This window comes from Protopterus annectens, chromosome 8.part0, assembly GCF_019279795.1.
Source record: "Protopterus annectens isolate FY-2018-M chromosome 8.part0, PAN1.0, whole genome shotgun sequence".
NCBI lineage: Eukaryota > Metazoa > Chordata > Ceratodontiformes > Protopteridae > Protopterus > Protopterus annectens.
Window position 1 is genome coordinate 61,093,526 of NC_056741.1, and position 21,868 is coordinate 61,115,393.

General features: G+C 41.6%; 1 protein-coding gene across 2 annotated transcripts in view; it reads left to right on the plus strand.

Annotated features, from left to right (window-relative positions):
- The window catches only part of GPR162 (G protein-coupled receptor 162), a 1,233,952-nt gene extending 1,232,467 nt beyond the window's left edge, over window positions 1-1,485 (plus strand). For both annotated transcript variants that reach the window (XM_044079613.1, XM_044079612.1), the window contains one exon: window positions 343-1,485. In XM_044079613.1, coding sequence (XP_043935548.1) covers window positions 343-1,074 — 732 coding nt within the window. In that variant the 3' untranslated portion in view covers window positions 1,075-1,485. The remainder of the gene's footprint in view (window positions 1-342) is intronic.
- Window positions 1,486-21,868: the final 20,383 nt, after the last annotated feature.

Consider the following 21,868-nt stretch of genomic DNA (forward strand, 5'->3'; position numbering starts at 1 on the left):
ACACACACACACACACACACACACACACACACACGCACACATGCACACAGACAGACACACACCCACACTAGACACACACGCGCGCACACACACACACTCTCAAACACACACACACACACACACACACACACACACACACACACACACACACACACACACACACACACACACACTGCAGTATCTTGTTGGAACAAAATGTATATGGAATGAAGATGAAAGGAGAAAAGAAAGAAACTAAAATATATTAAAATAAGCAATGTCAGGACATGTTATTTATAGTTTTATTTGTATTATAGTGCCCAAACCAATTTTAACTGCCATCTTCTCTAACAATTTCTGCAGGTACCAGCATCACGGAGGCTTTCTCATGATGAAACAGCATCAGAGATGTGGTCATCAAACAGAACAGTCTCACCACTTCAGAAATGGTCATCATCAGATGATATAATGAGTGGATCACCTTGGAGAAGACCAACATCAGGGTCTCGTGGTGACCTTCCAGGTTACCACAACAAGCGACGCAAATCAGAGGATAGCATTACCACACTGAGGCAATTTCTGGAGATGGGAATGTCAAGAGACAATGCTTTCTTCTTCCGGGATGAGGTCACCACTTTCATTGATGAAACACCAATGCCTTCTCCAGCATGCACACCTCGCCGTTCACGGCCTGCCACGCCACTAGGTGATAGGAGTATGTCATTGACTGCATCACAGGTGTCATTGGCCTATCCAGAAAGGGATCCACTTTCATCACGGCGCTCATCACTGACAGATAACTGTCCCAGACCACATAGCAGTCCACGGCGCATCCATTTCCAGAGAGAGACAAGTCAGTCTCTGGACAGAACAAACCCTCTAATTAGGAGCCCTAGTTTTGGGCAGCAGCGAGTCATGGACAGTGCACTGTTACGACAGCCATCCCATAAAATGCAGGAGCGGAATGTTGAAAGAGGCAGGCCGCCACTGAGCCCTGACAGAACTTTCCACTTAAACTCTCCTGCCCGTCTGTCACCATACAGAGGTGTAAAGCATGGTTGGGAAGTAAATAGCTGCAAGGAGTCAGATCTGTAAGACAATTTGATTACTGAGGATTACGAACACAGAATGAAATATTATGGAACTGACTGTTACCATTGCATACAGAAGGTGTAACATCAGCATTGCTCAACTGTCTTCTGCCAACATGCCATGAACTTCATGCTTGGGAAGTTAAAAGGCTGGTAGAAAACTAGAGTGCTAGTGCTTGGATATTCTTTAGTCCTATAACTCACCTGAAAGCTCATCTCTATATGCAAAGCCACAAAATATTGTGCAGAAGTAAAAACAGTCCTTTGAGGCACAGATGAAGAGTGCCATGAAATGACTTAAATCCTCGACAGATTAATTACATTCTGTTTTTGAGCTGTGAAGAAACATTACTGCTCTGTGCTGCAGAATGAAGCAAATGTAAATGATGAAAAATAAAACATATCAGAAAAGTGGCTTCTTTTTTATCTTGAGCTATTAATTTTCTTTTTATATATATATGTATATATATATAGATATATATATATATATATATATATATATATATATATATATATATAGGTTCCACTTCATATCATCAAAATTTCATTTAATCGAAATTCAAATCATCGAGACCAAATCGTCGAAAACTCATATCATCGAATCTCAAATCATTGAAAACTATAAAGCAACTAGAAATAACATTCCACAAAGTTTTTACTACATTTATGCAGGGGGGCAAGCCCCCCTGCACCCCCCTTGTGGGGGGCTCTGCCCCCACACCCCCCGTAATTAAATATACCATCTCCAAGGTTGCACTACAGTGGGGTAATTTCCTAACCCCCCCACTGTAGTGCGACCTTGGAGTTGGTATATTTAATTATGGGGGGGGCAGAGCCCCCCACATGGGGGGTATGAGGGGCTTGCCCCCCTGAATAAACATAGTAAACAGTGGCTGGGGTGTTATTTATGGTTGCTTTATAGTTTTCAATGATTTGAGATTCGATGATATGAGTTTTCAACTAAATGAGTTTTCGACGATTTGGTCTCGATGATTTGAATTTCGATGATATGAAGTGAAACCATCTATATGACATGGTTGAAGATGTGAGATTAAAGGGGTTAAACTCTGATCAATGAGAACATAATATACGTTGCACCCCAGTTATTTCCTTTGTCTCCTGTGTGGTTTACTCACTGGTAGTGACAGGCCCATGACACTGCTGAGAGCTTCCCACAGCAGTAACTGTCAATACCAGCTGTGCTTCTGGTACCATGATCCCTTCCCATATCTAGTACACCCCAATACCAGCACCCACAGTGACACAGAGGGGTAGTGAAAGGGCTATAACCCTGCTGAGAGTTTCCCACAGCAGTGCCTGTCAGTACCAGCTGTGGTTCTGGGTACCATGACCCCTTCCTATATGTAGTGCACCCCAATACCAGCACCCACAGTGACACAGAAAGCTAGTGAAAGGGCTATAACCCTGCTGAGACCTTCCCACAGCAGTGCCTGTCAGTTTCAACTATGGATCCTGTACACCGAACCCCTTCCCTGTGTCCAGCGCGCACTGTACAAGCACTCCCAGTGACATCCACAGGTAGTGACAGGCTTTGCACTTGTAAGAATCCCACACAGCATTACTTATCAGTAAATGCTATGGTTCTTGTACCCTGACCACTACATGCCCTGCAATCAGAACAGACAGTGACATCCTATATGAATCACATTAAAGGCCTGCCTCTAGACTTGATCTCCTACAGGTTACTGAGAAACAATGTATATGTGGTATACAAGATATCCTTGGATCAGCTCTGATGAGCATTTTACACATCCATATGGCTTCAGAACCAATAGATCCAAGGATTTATATTTTGCTTGCAACATAAATTGGACCTGTTGGTGAGGCTGACGTATCTCAGAGGATTCCCATACTCTGAAACAGACTCCCCATCCATGTGAAGCAGAATGCATCCCTAGAAAATCATGCTGTGTTTAGTCCTCATGTCTCTTGACAGACAGAGCTTAACAGTAATTATGCCTAAACTAACACACCTCCCACATAACCTTTAGAAACTTCCTAACATACCCTCTCCTAATAAATGCCAGTGGTATGCATGGACACAACTGGTTGTTTTGCATGGCTAGGCTTATAAAGACCCTGGTGGTCATTAGCCTAGTATATACCTTTAAACTTATGACCCTATCCATGAGTAATGACAGGGTCATGATCCTGCTCAGAGCTTCTTACAGCAATACCATGTCACTAGTAGGTAGCTGTGTCCAGTGTTGTCATGCCAAGATCCGCAGTGACACTAATAGGTAGTGACAGGGCTGTCACACTGCTGAGAACTCCTCCATAGCACTGCCTTGTCAGTAACAGCTATTGGTCCTGTGTATTGAGCCCCGCTCTTAGTCTATTGTTCCTGTACCAATGACCACAGTGACAATCTAAGACATTAACAGAGATGTGACACTACTGAGAAGTTCCTCTACAGGTCCTATACTCTGACCCCATCCCCTGTAACATATGCTCAGTGAAGTACAAGTATATGACAAGGTTGTGACACTACTGAGACCTTCCCACATCAGTACCTGTCAGTACCAGTTATGGGCCCTGTACCCTCCCTTGTCTCTGGTGTCCCCATACCCACAGCGTTACCTACAATTAGTGACAGGGCTGTGACACTACTGAGAGCCTCCCACATCAGTACCTGTCAGTACCAGTTATGGGCCCTGTACCCTCCCTTGTCTCTGGTGTCCCCATACCCACAGCGTTACCTACAATTAGTGACAGGGCTGTGACACTACTGAGAGCCTCCCACATCAGTACCTGTCAGTACCAGTTATGGGCCCTGTACCCTCCCTTGTCTCTGGTGTCCCCATACCCACAGCGTTACCTACAATTAGTGACAGGGCTGTGACACTACTGAGAGCCTCCCACATCAGTACCTGTCAGTACCAGTTATGGGCCCTGTACCCTCCCTTGTCTCTGGTGTCCCCATATCCACAGCGTTACCTACAATTAGTGACAGGGCTGTGACACTACTGAGAGCCTCCCACATCAGTACCTGTCAGTACCAGTTATGGGCCCTGTACCCTCCCTTGTCTCTGGTGTCCCCATATCCACAGCGTTACCTACAATTAGTGACAGGGCTGTGACACTACTGAGAGCCTCCCACATCAGTACCTGTCAGTACCAGTTATGGGCCCTGTACCCTCCCTTGTCTCTGGTGTCCCCATACCCACAGCGTTACCTACAATTAGTGACAGGGCTGTGACACTACTGAGAGCCTCCCACATCAGTACCTGTCAGTACCAGTTATGGGCCCTGTACCCTCCCTTGTCTCTGGTGTCCCCATACCCACAGCGTTACCTACAATTAGTGACAGGGCTGTGACACTACTGAGAGCCTCCCACATCAGTACCTGTCAGTACCAGTTATGGGCCCTGTACCCTCCCTTGTCTCTGGTGTCCCCATACCCACAGCGTTACCTACAATTAGTGACAGGGCTGTGACACTACTGAGAGCCTCCCACATCAGTACCTGTCAGTACCAGTTATGGGCCCTGTACCCTCCCTTGTCTCTGGTGTCCCCATATCCACAGCGTTACCTACAATTAGTGACAGGGCTGTGACACTACTGAGAGCCTCCCACATCAGTACCTGTCAGTACCAGTTATGGGCCCTGTACCCTCCCTTGTCTCTGGTGTCCCCATATCCACAGCGTTACCTACAATTAGTGACAGGGCTGTGACACTACTGAGAGCCTCCCACATCAGTACCTGTCAGTACCAGTTATGGGCCCTGTACCCTCCCTTGTCTCTGGTGTCCCCATATCCACAGCGTTACCTACAATTAGTGACAGGGCTGTGACACTACTGAGAGCCTCCCACATCAGTACCTGTCAGTACTACCTATGGTTCCTGTATCCAATCCTCTCCCCTTTATTTAGTGCCCTTTTGTACCAGCACCCACAGCCACACCTACAAGTAATGGCAGGACTGCTCTGAGAACTTCCCGCAGCAGTATCCTGCCAGTACCAGTTACATGCCCTGTACTCTGTTCCCTTACCTGTTTCTGGTGGCCCTATTCCAGTAACCACAGGGGTACCCACAGGTAATGGCAGGACTGCTCTGAGAACTTCCTGCAGCAGTATCCTCTCAGTACCAACTCTGATTCCTGTAACTTAACCCCCTTGCCTGTATCTAGTGCCCCTGTACAGTGATACCCACAGGTAATTACAGGGCTGTAATCCTACTGAGAACTGCCCATAGCAGTATCCTGTCAGTACTAGCTCTGGGCCCTGTATCCTGTTCCGTCCCTTGTGTCTGGTGTTTCCATACCCACAGTGTTACCAACAGGTAGTAACAGGGCTGTTCTGAGAACTTCCCACAGCAGTATCCTGCCAGTACCAGTTACATGCCCTGTACTCTGTTCCCTTACCTGTTTTTGGTGGCCCTATTCCAGTAACCACAGGGGTACCCACAGGTAATGACAGGGCTGTTCTGAGAACTTCCCACAGCAGTATCCTGTTAGTACCAGCTATAATCCCTGTACCTTGTTCCCTCACCTGTCTCTGTTGGCCCTATACCAATAACCACATGGGTACCCACAGGCAGTGATAGGGTTGTAGCACTGTTGAGGCCTTCCTGTTAGTACCAGCTTTCAGTCCAGTTCTTTGGCCTCCTCCCTTGTATCTAGTGCTTGTAAACCAATACTAACAGTGGTACTCACTGACAGTGACATATGTGTGACTCATCTAAGATTTTCTGCATCGGAGGATTTCCTATAATTTAAGCAGTCAGGTTGTATTAGTTGTACAGTTAGCGTCACCTCTCACTTCACACTTTTAAGTTATCATGAAACAGTTGCTAAGACACTTAAACCACAGCCATTTAAATGATAAAAAATTAAGATACTGGGTCTAAATTCCAGAGTAACTTTCCTTTTACCCCATTGACTTAAAGCAGTGTGTTGACTTCAAGAAGGAAAACTGTCATGACGGATATTCCAGACTGAATGCTTTGCTGAGTTGTCATTTGTTACAAAACATGACAAACCACACAACCCCTGCAGCAGGACTTGAGAGTTTTATTACAGGCATTCTGCATCTCTAGAAAATGTATGACAGGTGTTGTCTGTACTACTGATGCATTTTTTATTGAACAGGTGGCACAAAATGAATGCAGGAGTACAGAGCAGTGGATGAAAATGGTATGAACATGTCGTTACAGAATTTCAGATATGAAGAAACTAGACAAAAGCAATTGCAGACCATCACTTTAGCACATAACTGCTGCATCAAGGTAGAAACACATGCTTATTTGATCAAGTGCTGTCCACAGAGGACAGATAAAAAAGGCATTAGCTGCAGTGCTAAAACAAATCGAACAGTTTTATTTTTCTCATGGCATTCATACTGATTGCATTCAGAATGAATCATTCTCTTCAGACAGTGTGCTCTTCCTGGAGATCTGCACATTTGCCAAAACAGCTGGTTCCTAAGATAGAGCCCCCCACTTATTTGGGGGGGGGGGTTATTTAACATTTTAGAAACTGGATGGGGAGGTAGTGGAACTAGCTAAAAGGGCACCCGCTCATAAACACGAGCAGGTAGAGAGAATGCATAAGGTGCACAACGTGCCTTACATGCAATGATTTGTGTACCTTAAGATGATGAAAGGATGAAGGCTGCAGTATGCTGATTAAGTCATTTAAAATCCACCTCGAAGTTTTATAATAATATAATTTATAAGTATAATGTGCTGACAATTAAGTTAGCACTCCTAACTAAATGTCTGGCCGGATGCTGTAAGCATCACATGTAGAGCATTAGAAATTACAATTGCAGGGCCATTATTCATTAATGTTAAACTAAAGAAAGAGTTGTAGCACTGAAGTACAACATCAGACATAGTGTTATAAAATAATTCAGGAGTTATGCTTCTAGTTTATTTATGAAGTATTACAGACATCCCATACCATGGTTTTAAAAGGTAATGAACTTCTAAATTAAGACAAATATCACTATAGTGGGAAAAATGTCAATATGTTATTGCATGTAATTTAACTGGTGTTAGACAAATACTATGAGGGGTTCAGACAGTCAGTAAAGAATCCTTCGCATATGATTATGGGGTGTACTATGTTACTTCCAAATGCACAAGCACTAAACAGAGTAAGTTATACATTTCTGCATAAATCCCATTACGTTGAGTATGTATAAGCTTTACAGATATGTATTCAAGGATATTTGAAAATCATGAAGAAGTATAAATAGTAAAATAATATTTTTTCTGGGGACTTGCCTCCGATATACCCCAGACCTACTTATTTATATATTCTGAGTGCAATGTTACTCCAACTTGTAGAAAGACTGTTCATCTTTGAAAAGCATAAGTAATAAATTGCCTTTCTCTGCTGCTCTTTCACTTCAAAGAAAGTCTGTACCACATACCTTTAAGTCAGTATATCATCACAATAAGTAGCAAGTAAACCCTTGCTGAGAAAACAGGAACACAAGCAAACAGCTTGAGGAACTCATGTTCAGGTAATCAGAGGTCAAGCAAGTCAGGGGGAAGCATGTTTCTGATTAACAGTCAATGAGTGGAAGAGGTGTCTTTTTGGGAGATTTCACTGTGTACCAATAGAGGGTAATTAAACAAGGTCCTTTTTTTCATCTTTTTACATTCTTAGGAAAATATCTGCATCCTATTCCTCCATTAAAGTCAGAACATTTGAGAACTAGAACAGAATTTGAGAGTTTTAATTCTTGACATAGGTCATAGGTAACCTCAAAACTCTGGACCCCACTCAGTTTGGGTTTGTAAAAGGGAGGCAATGTCTCCTAAACCTGACTGACTTCTTTGAAGCAGTCACCAGAGCCGTGGACAAGGGTAAGGTGGTTCACACAGCCTATTTTGACCTCGCCAAGGCTTTCGACACCATCCCCCACTCTGGAATTATAGATAAACTCACTAGACTGGGCATAAATCCCTATGTCACAAGATGGGTGGCCAACTGGCTCACTAATACAACCCACACAGTGAAAGTAGCCGACTCTAAATCCAACTTCAGACCAGTGACAAGTGAAGTACCACAGGGTTCAGTCCTGGGTCCTCTTCTGTTTGGCATCTACTTCTCAGAAGTCCAGGCTAATACAGCAGGTCTTTGGCTGACAACATTCACAGACAACTGCAAAATAGGTGCCATAATAGAATCACCTAATGATGTGGACATTCTACAAGGGGGCCTCACTGAGACTGATGCTTGGTGTCAGTCATGGCCTCAAGCTCAATGCCAAGAAGTGCATTGTCATCCCCTTTGGGAAAAACACCATACCCATGAACTACCATATAGGTGGTAGCCTATTAAACACCGAAAGTGTGATAAGAGACCTTGGGACGCAGGCGGACAGTAGTCTCTCCTTTGATAATCACATCACCACAGTAGTCAGGAAATCCTTCTACAAGGCACACCTCATCAAAAAGAGGTTCACCTCCAGAAAAAAAAAGGTCATTGTTCCTCTCTACTCATCCCTCATCAGACCCATTATAGAGTACAATGCTCCATTTGGCACGTACCTTGCAATACATCTACAACAACTAGAAAGGCCACAGAAATAGCTCACTAAGAGGATTACTGGCCTCAAACAGATGTCATACGCAGACCGTCTCAAAAAACTCCAGCTCTACTCCATCGCTTATCACCTACTCAGAGGTGATCAGAGCCTAACATGCAAAGCCATGTCAAACCCAGATCTATTGGGCATGCTACACTTAAAGAAACCCCAATCTCTCTGAGCCACATGCTCTAGGGACTTAAACCTTGTCACCACAATAAACAGGACATGCTGGAGGGATAGATTCCTGTCCCAGAGACTTTCCATGCTCTGAAACAGACTACCCATTTATGTCAAGCAAAGCTCATTAGCCCTCTTTAAGAAAAATCTTGAAAATTGGATGGGAAATAGGAAATTCACCCCGGGGATCACTTCTGTGGCTCTGCTAGACAGAGGTGCAGGAGAATAACTTTCTTGGGTGGTGAAAGCCAGGGAACTTTTTTGGCTAGGCTTATATAGGCCCCAGGACCGATAGCTTAGTACCTACCTATGAACCTATGAAAATATAAGATAGTCAATTTGGGAGGAGAAAAGGGATGCTGTAGAAACTAAAGAGAAATACTCTCATGTGATTAGTTATGACACTTTCTTGGAATGTGTAGAAGGTATTTCTTCTGAATGGACAATTTAGATTGAAGGAATAACAATGTGTTGTAGATGTGAATATACACAAGTTCTGCAGACCAACCTTGCAAATTAATACAGTCTAAACAAAACTGTGATGAGAGAGAAAAAATTAAATAAATGTGATCACAGAGAGCCATTCATAGGTTCATAAATAAGTACTTGGCTATTTTAAGTCTAGCTAATTACTCTTTCAAAGGTGAGAATCAAACCCTGTACACTGTCTCTCTGAGGTAAACACCTTCATCATTATACCAACCCACAACCCAATTCTAACAAAGAGACAATTAAAATAAACTGAAAAGAATATGCATATAGAAAGGGATAAGAACGTTAAATAAAAGAAACAAAAGACCACGTCTTAACTGGAGCTTGTACAGGTCTGGAGATAAAGGCCAAGTAAACTGAAGAATGTATTAAAGACTGCAGACAGAACAAACAAAAGGTTGGTGTTTGTTAAACTAGTGTGGAATAATAAAAAAAGAAACGGGAAATCAAGTTATGAGTGATACAAATGCTGACATGAGAAAGGTTTTTACTTTTAAGTAAACCTAAACATGCAATTACAAAAAGAATTAATAAATGCAAAGGTAAAAACAGACGTACAGGAAGAAGGGAGAATGAAGCAGTGGAAAAGGCAGGTGCAATAAATGAAACAAGTAAAGAATGAATAGCTCCAATCGTACAGCAAGATATGAAATAAAAAAATAAAGGACCCTACAAGCAGGTACTAATGTAACCGAAGTCGAGTCATGAGCAAGGAAACTGATGAATTAAAGTATATAAATATAACAGATAAGGGCAAAATAAAGAAGTATGTGGACAAAACATAGCTAGAGATGTTAATATGACTGTAAACAAAATAAATCAGGAGGAATATATTAAAGGGGATGAAAAATGAAAGAAGAGGTACAGAATGGAGAAGGCTTAAGTGTAGGGAACCCAATACTGAAAATCATAAATCATTATACCTGTAAAGAAGTGAAGTAAAAAAGGTAAGTTACCTGTTTGCAGGGGTAAAATTAATAAATATACAAAAATATACAGCATTTTGACCATAAAGCTGGAAACCATTTAGCTACCTAGCACTAAACAGCTCCAATTGTACACCATGCTTTTATATTATTTTGTTTAGTTATCGAAGCCTTTTTTTTACATTTTGTTTACAAGTTAGCAGATTATTTACAGCTCTGTTTTGTCATGAATTACTTGAACATTCATGAATGTTGGCTGTTCTGAGGTTCCACCTGCTTGTCCTGCTTCCTGTTTAATGCTCTTGGTCAGCCATATCATGGTGAAATGGGGGCCTAGGGAGAGTAATAGACCAGGCCTTCCTCTCAACCATAAATACTGTTTAAACCTGTCAGTGTGCATACTATTTTTTTTTTACTTTTACAATGATTACAGAAATTTGAATGTAATATAATATAATAATCATGTTTGTTATCCAGGTAGGTCCACTGAACACACAGTCCCGTTTCAGGGATGATCTGGGAGCAATGTCTAGTTAACTGACTTGCTCAAGGTCATACAGTAGGCAAACAAGGGCTGTACCACAAGAACTACAGATCACAACCTTAACCTCTGCACCAATTGCCACTGGCCAGTGGTGGATTTAATCTAAAATGTATTTCAAATTTTATTGCACAAACACTGATGGTCATAAGCTAAACAAAACCAAACAGTCTCACATTGTAAACAAACTTAGCATGAGTAACAGCAAACTTCTCTTCCCTTGAAACTCTCATTCATTGATAATGCACGGAAACTCATACTAACTGAAAATGTATCTGGTCAGAGGCAGATGAAGTGCACATTGGGCATTGGGCTATTGTCAGACCATGGACCACCTTCACCTGCATAGGACCATTTACAAATGCATGTTTCATTTGATTCACATTCTGGATTGTTTCAAATGATATTTATTTGTTTTAAATTATATTTCTTGTTTAATACAGTAACATTTGTTAGAATGTATTTTAGATTCGTAGTTTTGAACATTTTTTCCAGTAAGTAGTGAATCAAAATGCATGAAATAATAATGATAAAAGTAACATTTCAGAATATTTCAACCATAAAAGAGCACTCGCACTGCTGCCATTATAATCAACCAACATCTGTACTCAACAATTACATCCACTTTATCAACTATGTACACATCACATGTCTGATTGTGATATAAAAGGCCACAATAAAGTATTCCAATTTGCTTTATACAAATGTACCATTGTCCTGCAAAGACAGACTAATGACTTTTTAATTTTATCAGCTCAGCAGGGTCTGTCATTATTGTACACCCCTAATCCCAGCAATTATTGCTACATTGTTGACTGCATGCTTCTCAGATATCCATGTCCAAAAAAAATATTTATTTGTTTATTGTCATTTGTGGCCATGGTGGTGCAGCAGTAGCATTGTTGCCTCACAACAAGAAGTTCTCCTGTTCGATTCTTGGCTGGAGCGCCTTCTGTGTGGAGTCTGCATGTCCTCCCCGCGGTCGAGTGCCGTTCGAAAGACATGCTTAGAATGGGCGTGCCTTTGTTGAAGGTTGGGCATTGAGCTGGCACCTCGGCACCCGTAAAAAATCTACTGCCAATCATTAGCAGACCTGAGTTCCGCTGTGGCAATCCCTAACTGGGAAAAGCCGAAAGTAGAACAACATTGTCATTTGTTTATCAAGAAAGTTTAACTGTGCCTAGAAGATGCATTTTCAATGGAAACCTGATGAGAAAAGCTCCACATTTATAAACATACATTATATCTGAGACAGTAGAAATATTTACAGTTCACAATCAAGGATACAAAATGATAAGATCCATTGCACAGACAGCTTTAAACAATAGTAGTAATAATATGTAACAAGGAAGAGAAAGTTTGTAGGTGAAAAAGCATTAGTAAAATATCTTAGTTAGGACTAAGATAGGAAACCTGGGCTGGAAAAAAGCAGTTACTAGGAAAAAAGGAAGAAGATAGGTAAGAGATTCACCAGGATTGGAAAAAAAGCAGAGCCAGGTGTTGGACAGGAATTCCTTTAGAGAAGTTTTGAATGGTTGCAGGTTTGGGTCTGACACAGTAGCAAGACAGTATGCTGGTGATAGCAGGACAAGCAGAGGATTTATAAATTATATTATGTACTGTAATCAGCTGCAGGTAGATGACGTGATAAGGGAATTCAAGCCAGTTTAAAGAGTAGAGAGCAGTGCAATGCTGAGTGAAGTATGCTGAGATAGAATCAAACTTTGTAAATTTAATATAGCATGCCCAGAGATTATATTTTAGTGCGGCTTGGAAATTTGAAAGGATTGGAGCTCTGAGTTAAGGAATGTAGTTGTGAGAATGATTTTTGTTATTGAATTTAAGAAATGTTTGTGATGGTAGATCATGACAATTATTGATGAGTTTTTTAATGTTTTGGATGTGAAGGTTGTGAAGGTTGACAATGAAACTGTCATAATGTCTTATTAGTGTGGAGACCAACACCAATAATGACCAAAAGCACGTTTCAAATTTGTTTCACACAAACATATAGTAGCTAATGTATTTCAACTTAATTCACACACACACACACACACACACACACACACACACACACACACACACACACACACACACACACACACACACACACACACACACACACACACACACACACACACTAAACCTGCAATATCAGATTAAAAACTGTTTAAAAATGTACATATAAGAGCATAAGGTACTTTCACCTTCAGAAAGCCTGCTACATCATCAGTTATAGCCACTTTGTTGACTGTGTGCACCTGTTACTGTTACAAACAAATTACATGTACGTTATTGGTAGCTTTGGATGAACTACATAAATCTGTATAAAGACCACTAGCATCATACCATAAGATCAGCCATGTGTAATACAGCCTAAACAGAAGAATATAAGAAGTACTAACCTCCTGATAACATAGAATTCCTGCAGAAGTAATTATCTGAATAATTCTGAATTAAAGAAAACTATTACTAATGCAGAGTTGCTGCTAGCAAACAACTTTGCATTTCATCTTCATTTCTAAATGTAGTGCCTGATGTCCTTGAAGAATAAGTTGCCTAGGTTGCATTAAAAAAACATTGCTGTGCTGATGATACTGTCATAACATTTCCTGAACTAGGTCAACTGAACAATAGGGAATGGCTAACAAAGAATGACAACAGGTTCATAGTTACTAGGCATGCAGTCCTGAAGACAATTATGGAGCCTAGCTCAATGTTCACCCCTTACTGTTTCATGTAGTTATTTATTATTTGATTTATTCATCCAAAGCTATCAATAACGGCACCCCTTACTGTTTCATGTAGTTCATCCAAAGCTACCAATAACATGTATGCCATTTATTTCTTTCTAACAGCTGAAATCCCCAATTGCTCGAAAACACTGTCTTGTCTTGTTTAATATCATTATCAACCCCCATTTTCCCATTTTGCACATGGGGTCAGGGTGTCGTGTCAGCTGCAACCATTTCTCTAGAGCCAATGCCACTCTCCTACCTTCTTCAATAGTCATACCCAGTTGTCAATGTCTTCTGTCAAACAATCCATCCACCTATTTGCTGCAAACCCTTATTTCCTCTTGACTTTTTCCTGTCTGCCCCAAATTTTCTTCACCAGATTGTCGTCTTCTTTCCTGCGCTTGTGCCCTAACCACTGTAATATGTTCTCTTTGACCTTCTCAATTGTAGCTACTTTGGCTTCTGCTAGTGAGTCCTCATTTCTTTGTCTGTCCCACAGTGTGCATCCTATCATCCATCTCAGGCATTTCATCTCTATCACCTCTAGGTTGCTCATTTGCTCTGCTTTATGCACCACTGACCACTGTTTTGGACACTTGCATTTCAGCTCCTTTGGTATTCTCCTGCCATACACTACCCCTGACAATCAGTGCCAGTTGGCTACAGGCTCTCCGATTACAGCTTTGACCTCCTCATTCAAACTTCCCTTCCCCTCAACCACCCCTCTCAGATATTTGCCACTATTAAGCTGTTCCACTATCTTCTCTTCTATCTCAAATTTCATCTTTTCATTTCCACACTTACTGCCATTACAACTGTCTTACTGTGCTCAGTTTCATCCCGTATGCCTTGGTTTTGCAGTCCATTCTCCTATCCTTTGCTGAAGTTCTTGATCAGAGTCTGCCTGCACTGCCACATCATCTGCATACAGCAGCTTTGTTGAATTTTCCCCTCCAGTTTGTTTGCTAATGTGGTCCATCACCAGTATGAACAGAAGTGGGCTGTGAGCTGAACCCTGGTGCACACCAACTCCCACGAGGAACCCCTCTGTGATACTGAACATGGTTTGTTCTTGAGTCATTGGGTCCTTGTTCATAGCCTGCACAAATTCTACCAATGTTTCTGGGACTTCATACTACAGCAGGACTGCCCAAATCATCTTTCATGGGACCTTGTCACATGCCTTCTCCAAGTCCAGGAATGCCCATTTGGACTCTTTCCTCATCTGTAGCTTCTTCTCAAGTATCTGCCTGAATGCAAACATGGGGCTAGTTGTGCTACATCCTGATCTGAATCCAGACTGCTCACCTCACATCTTACTTTCTACTGTTCTATGTATACATTTATCAATCACCCTGTCCAGAACTTTCATGCACTATGGCAGGAGTTTGATACCTCTATACTGACCACAGTTGAGATTGTCCACTTTGTTCTTAGACACACTGGCTCCAGTATGCTTATTCTCTACTCATGGGGGATACACCTTTCTCTCCATGCTGCTATGAATATTCCCAGGAGCCATTTCTCCCTTAACTCACCCAACATCTTGATCATATCTGCCATGACCTCACCTGACCCTGCTGCTTTCCCTGACTTCATTTTCCGTAGTGCTGTTCTTACTTCTTCTGTGGTTGGCACCTCCACTTTTCTCACTGTAGGCTGTCTCTGTGGCACATCTTTTGTGTAATTTGCTTCATTCAAAAGCTGCTGAAAGTACCTCTCCCTCCATCTGCCCTTGATGTCCTCTGGGCTGGTGAGCAGGTTGTAGCTAGCCTTATGAAGGGTGTCTGACTATATTCTTTATCTTTCTGTCTTTGCCTTGTAATCCAATATGCTTTCTTTGGGCCTTCTGCTAAGTTACTTTCTAGATAATGGTAGAGTGCCTCTGAGTACTTGTTCTTTGCTATTGCAACTTCTCATGTAGCCTCTGTTAGCCAACCAATATTCCTTCTTAGCCTGGTCATTTCTGTCGCTCTCTCTCTCTCTCTCTCTCTCTCTCTCCCACTATTTTTTGCACTCCTTCCTTCTTTTGATGGCTTCCTGGACTTCTGCATTCCACCGTCAGCTTTTCTTAAGCACGTTATTTCCATACCTGGCTTGGATGCATACCTGTTCTGTAGTCCTAACACATGTTGTTTTGAGGCACTGCCATTCTTCATGTCCACCTATTTCCTCTACTTCTTGTAGTACTAGAGCTCTCAGCAATTCCTTGAACTGTTGTGCTTTCTGTCCAGTTAACTTCCAAGTCTTCATCCTGGTCTCTGTTGATCTAAGGGCCTTCTCTGACCACTGCCTGTAGCTGATTGCTGCAACCAGTGGTTTATGCTGTGGAAAAACTGTTTCACTGGGAATGACTTTGCAATCACTGATTTTACCTCAGCACCCTGTCCTTACTAGGAAGAAGTCTACCTGAGTTTCATGTTGGCCACTCCTGTATGTGATCTTGTGACGGGCTCTCTTGCTGAACCATATGTTGGCCACCATCAAGCAATTTGCTAGACAGAAGTCTAGAATGACCTCTCCTTCTTTATTCCTGTTGCCCCATGAATGTGGACCCAGGCAGTTCTCATATCCTGTTCTGTCTGCCTGGATATGTGCATTCAGGTCACCCATTATCAACACCAATTCATGTTGCCCTGCAACAACTGTCTGAATGCACTCTTTTCCTAACTATCAGACTCCTGCTGTGGGGCATAGATTGAGATTATGAATATTGCCATATTCTTTCAATGGAGTCTGATTGCATGAATCTATCTATAATTCTGACTAATTATCTCACTGTCTTTTGAAAACCCTCCATGAACACAATTCCCACAATATTTCTATGTATGTTCTCCTTTGTAGTAGACTCTAAATTCCAAGCCAAGTGGCTTTGCTGCACTACCCTTTCCTGCTGTTTTCCAAATACATAGGATGTCCACCCTCCTCCTTACCTTCATGTCATCCACTTCCAAGCTCCATCCTGTCAGTGAACCTATACAGAGTGTAGCACTTCTTAGTTCATTTTTGGTAGGTTGATCTTTTTGTCCTGCTTTCTCTCAACAGAGCTATCCCAGTTAACTGAAGCTGGGCAACTGGACACCAGCTGACCAGTAGTTTATGTTGGGCACACACTGGCCACTAAGGGCACATAGTATGGGCATCTGGAGAAGGTCAGAGTAGGCTGAGTCCTCAACCTATTCATCACTGGTAAATACCCATGCTCATCTGGTAACATTAATCAACATGACCAAATCACCTATAGCTATTTGTTACACAATCGAGTGGATAGACCTGACATGGTGCATAATTTGTGATCCTTGTTCCATCTAGAGTCTGTGCTTTGCTGCATTCTTAGGTGAGTTTGAGGTGGAAATACTCAGCATGTTTTAAGAAGGCAGGAGGAATCCCACAAAAAGCCTGGGAAAACATGCAAACTCATACAGGTAATGGCCAGAGGTTAGAATCAAACCTTGTACCTTGTGCATGGGAGATGAAGACCTTAAACATTATGCAAACTGGTCTCTCCATATCACACAGCAGGTAAATAAGAAGCAGCTCTTTAATAAGTTGCATCTTTAGTCCTCTAGAGTAACTGTCAGACTACCATTTATTTACTTTAATGCAGAAATCCTTTAAAATACGATCTTGCAGCAAAGACTGTATCACAGGAGTATGCAACAATGTATCACAGTAACATGCAACAATGGCTACATAATGGATGCTGAAGAGCAGACGAATGATGCAGGTTATGTGACCTGACAAATGTTAACAACCCCTTTTTGTTTGCTGGAGGCTGAAAAGAAGGAACTGCAAAAATATATTACTAAACTGTAACATGTTAAAACTATATTACACAATCTGGGTCATTTAATAAATTAATTAATTCTTTAGTGCAATGAATAAAACAAAACAATTACACACAATATAAATGCTGCAGTAGCTTTTTTTCACCAACCCACAGGTCATACAAAATTTAGAAATATTATCTCATTTAACATACTGTTTTTTTTTGGGGGGGGTTACATGCTTGCAGGACACCTAACTCTTACCTCTTTATGTCTTCTCTGTAATCAAGAATAGCTCTTTCCTCTGACATCATTCACTACATGTCTGATCTACTTGAATGGCTAATATACTCCAGAATCAATAGAGCAGACCATAACAAATGCGGCCCCATGCAGGGTGAGACCATGAAAAATGGGGCCTCATGCAGGGTAATGAATCATGCCCCTGCTAGCCATATCAATTCAAACCTGTCAGTGTAAAATATTTTTTCTTCTTTAATTTTACAATTATCACAGAGGTTTGGATTTCATTTAAAAATTTTATTTAAATTTTTACAGAAAAAACACAGACAGCCATTTTCTAAATAAAACAAAACACTTTCACATTGAAAACAGACTGCGCATGAAAATCATCAAACCCTTCTCCCCTTGAAACTCACATTTACTGACCTGGCACCTGGCAACCCATTAAACTACAAGAGACATGCTGGGATTCATCCTCAAATAGCATGCTGTGAATTACTGATTAGCAGCTATGTGAAGGATGCAGAAATTCAAAAGATAAATGTGCAACACATGTACCAGCAGCCTGGGACAGCCCACTGGATGCAAGTTCCATTTTCAGGAGAAGCCCAGGAGCACGGTGTGGTGAAGTAACTTGCCAGAGTCGAGTAGAAGACAGACAAAAGCTGAGGGGATCAAACCACATAGTGCAGGAAGCAGCTGTTTAACAGCTCACAGACTTACTTATCTGTACCTGGTGCTAGACAAAATGTTGCCACCTAAGCAGTGCATTTCATACTTGTGTGCCAGGAAAAAAAAGCCAAATTAAAAAAGTATTTATAGTTAAACTATTAACATTAAACTCAAACTTCATGCTGTCCACCTTATTCACTGCTAAATAATAAATGCACTGCACCTTATTCACTGCTAAATAATAAATGCACGGTCAACATTAATGAAACCATGGATCACATCCAAAGCATGTGACTTGTGTGGCTTTGTCATGTTTAATACAATCAGTTTCCTTCCTTCCTTAACACCATAACTATTCTGGCTTATAGGTAATTGCTAAGCTTGCAGTCCAGGTGGCCATTGAGCCTAGGCAAATTTTCAGTTCTCCAAAGTTCTGTCCTGCTGAATGAAGTACAGGGCTTAAATGTGAGGCAAAATCTGAGATGTTCTGCAAAACTGGAAACAGATAAGAAAAGATTATTCTAAATCACTTAAAAAGTTAACAGAACAAAAGGTTTTACATCGACATCTGTTTTGTGAACAACAAACACTGTGAAATTCTGATGACTGACTGACTGACTATAATCCTAAGGGATTTACCCTAAGGCTCTTCTTTCCTGTGCCTAATATAAGAAATCTGATTTTGTTTCATTTCACAGGACAACTAGTTTGCAGTGACAAGCACCGCCCCTAGAGTTGCAAACCAGATACTATTGACATTACCTTTTATTCTCACTCCAACTGTCTAATCAATAGAAAAGGGCCTGTTGCTATGGATATGAACTTTCTCACTATCTGTTACCAGCTTGGTGGATATGGGTATCCTAAGGCAATGTAGACATTGCCCCATTTACTGACAACCTGTCAAATAAACTGATATGGTATGTGAGTGATGTATTTACACAATGTCACTGGAGGCAAAACTTTCACATAAAAGCACTCCTAATGTCAATAAGGTTGTCAGTAGTACACATGCTGCACCCATCACACACAATTCAGAGCAGTCACATAGACCCACATATGCTGAGACACTTAAATGTAACCTTCCTAAACCCCAAAGACCTCCTACATGAAGTACACATAAATATCTGCAGCAGTCCCAAATGCACTCTTTCAAAACAACACCCACATCAACACATACAGCCACATCTCATGCAGCCTCTACTTTTATTTATTTATTTAACATTTGTTTACCAGGAAACTCTGACTTGGAAGATAGCCAATTTTCAGTGGAGGCTCAGGGAGAAATGCTCCAGATGTATGTCTTTGTAACAAGGGAGGAAACCGGAGCACTCAGGAGAAACCCACACGAATGCAGGGAGGGCATGCAGACTCCACACAGAAAGCACCCCAGCCAAAAATTGAACTGGTTAACCTCTTGCTGTGAAGCGACAATGCTACTGCTGCACCACTGTGCCATCCAATAAATAAATCTTCTAAGCCCATATGGCAAGTCACCATACAATCCAACATTCTGGTCACTGGAGACTCCATTGTGAGATACACTGATGTCCCTCTCACCAGGCTGAGTAAGGAGAAAGTCACGGTTAGTTGCTTATCAGGGTCAAGATCTGCCACATTACACACGCACTGAAGACACTGCCCCACGGGTACCAGCATGACACTGTCATAGTCCATGTGGGTGTAAATGACCCGAGATGTGCCTTCCTACACTATATGAAGAGGGACATCATGGAGCTCTCAGAATGTGTCCCAGCCTGGTACAAGCATAGCATTGAGCAGCATTTTACCTTCACCAAGGATGATGCCACAATATGAATGTAAGATGACTGACTTTAATAATTGGCTTAGCTTCTGGTGTCATTCTAAGGGGTGCAGTATTTCTTAGCAGGGAAAGAGATGGTCAGCAGACCACACTGCTTTGTCAGGGAAGGTCTGCACTTCTCTCCTCTAGACTTTTGAATATTAGCTAAAACATTGTCTTCCCCCTTGTGGCCTTTTTTGGCAATGATAAACTGAAAATATTTCTGACACAGCAAATCAAAACCAAGAAAATCTAAAGGTGTTACTGCTCAATGCTAGGAGTCTAAACAACAAATCTCCACTCCTTAGAAGCTCTCTTCACCCTAGAGAATGCTAATGTCTGTGCAGTCACTGAGGTATAGAATAAAGCCATGGAAATCACAAGGTTATAATGCCTTCTGCACATTTAGACCAGCTCCTACAGAGACAGGAACTAAAGGTGGAGGTGTATCGATTTACATAAAAAATAAATATAACTCAAGGTTGGTCCAACAGGGCAATGCAGTTAAGCTTCTCCACACCATAGGCAAAATCCAATACCACTTCCTAGCAAGCTATAGGTCTCCATCCTTGACCCAGGAAACCCATACCATGTATTTAAACTTATTGGAAACACTCAACAACCAACCCAATACTGTATGCGTGGGTGACTTTAACTACCCCACTGTTAACTGGGAATCAAATGTACAGGCATATAGATTCCTGGATTTTTGTAAACACAAACTCCCTGGACCAGATTGTCAGTACACCAGCCAGGGGTGCAACATACTACATCTGGTCTTCACTAATATGGGATAGTGCTGTACACCCCCAATGTAATGTCTTCTCTGGTAAGGTCTGACCACAAAATGGTCTCCTTTGAAGTAAGAATAAAACCTGGATCCCCAGCTAACCCTGGAATTTTCAAAAATTACTCTAAGGCTAAATTCTTACTATTAAGTGGTAACCTGGCAAAATTTCAAGTCCCCATAAACTCTGAGAACACTTCTTTCTAAAAGGAACTGCTCAAAGAAGCCCTATACAAGCATGTTAATAGGTGCATAGAGGCAGCTGTACCCACCAGGAAGAAGTACAGAACTAACTCAAAAAACAAGATACTCTGGTGGGATCACAGCATCGATAGGCTGCATAACAGAAACAAGCAAATTAGGAGATACAGCACCCAGCAGGATACAAGAAAGTCTCATCAAACTATACAAACAACTCAGAGGACAAATAGAGTCTACCAAAGTCAAATTTGAGGTACATTTGTCCTCTCGGGCCAAGGACAACCACAAGGCATTATTTAGCTATGTTCGCAATTTCAAACACAATACACACCTGTGTGCAGAGCTCATTGCTAATGAAGCCACCTATACTGAGCCAGAATATGTAGAAAACCTACTGGCTGACAAATTTGGCTCCAACTTTACCCCATCTCCCCCTCAACCTTCCCTCAGGAAATACCATCAAATATAACTCCTCCTGCTATCACTAGGGAACAGGTCCTTAATGCTCTCTCTAAGACCAAGAACACTGCATCAATGGGCCCAGACAATATCCCAGGATGCCTTCTAAATAACATGAAACATGACCTATCAGGGCCTCTTGAGTTGCTATGTAACTGTAGCCTCCAAAGGGGCTTCATGTCTCATGAATGAAGAACAGCAACAATCATCCTTTTACACAAAGATGGGCCATCCACAGACCCTGGAAACTACAGACCCATAATTCTTAATAGTCTCATATCCAAAGCCATGGAAAAAATTATTATGGAGCGGATCAGCAGTGATACAGGAAACCTCCAGACACTGAACCCAGCCCAGTATGATTTCTTCAAGGGCAGGTCATGCCTACTCATCCTGGTGAACTTCTTTGAGATGTTCACCAAAGC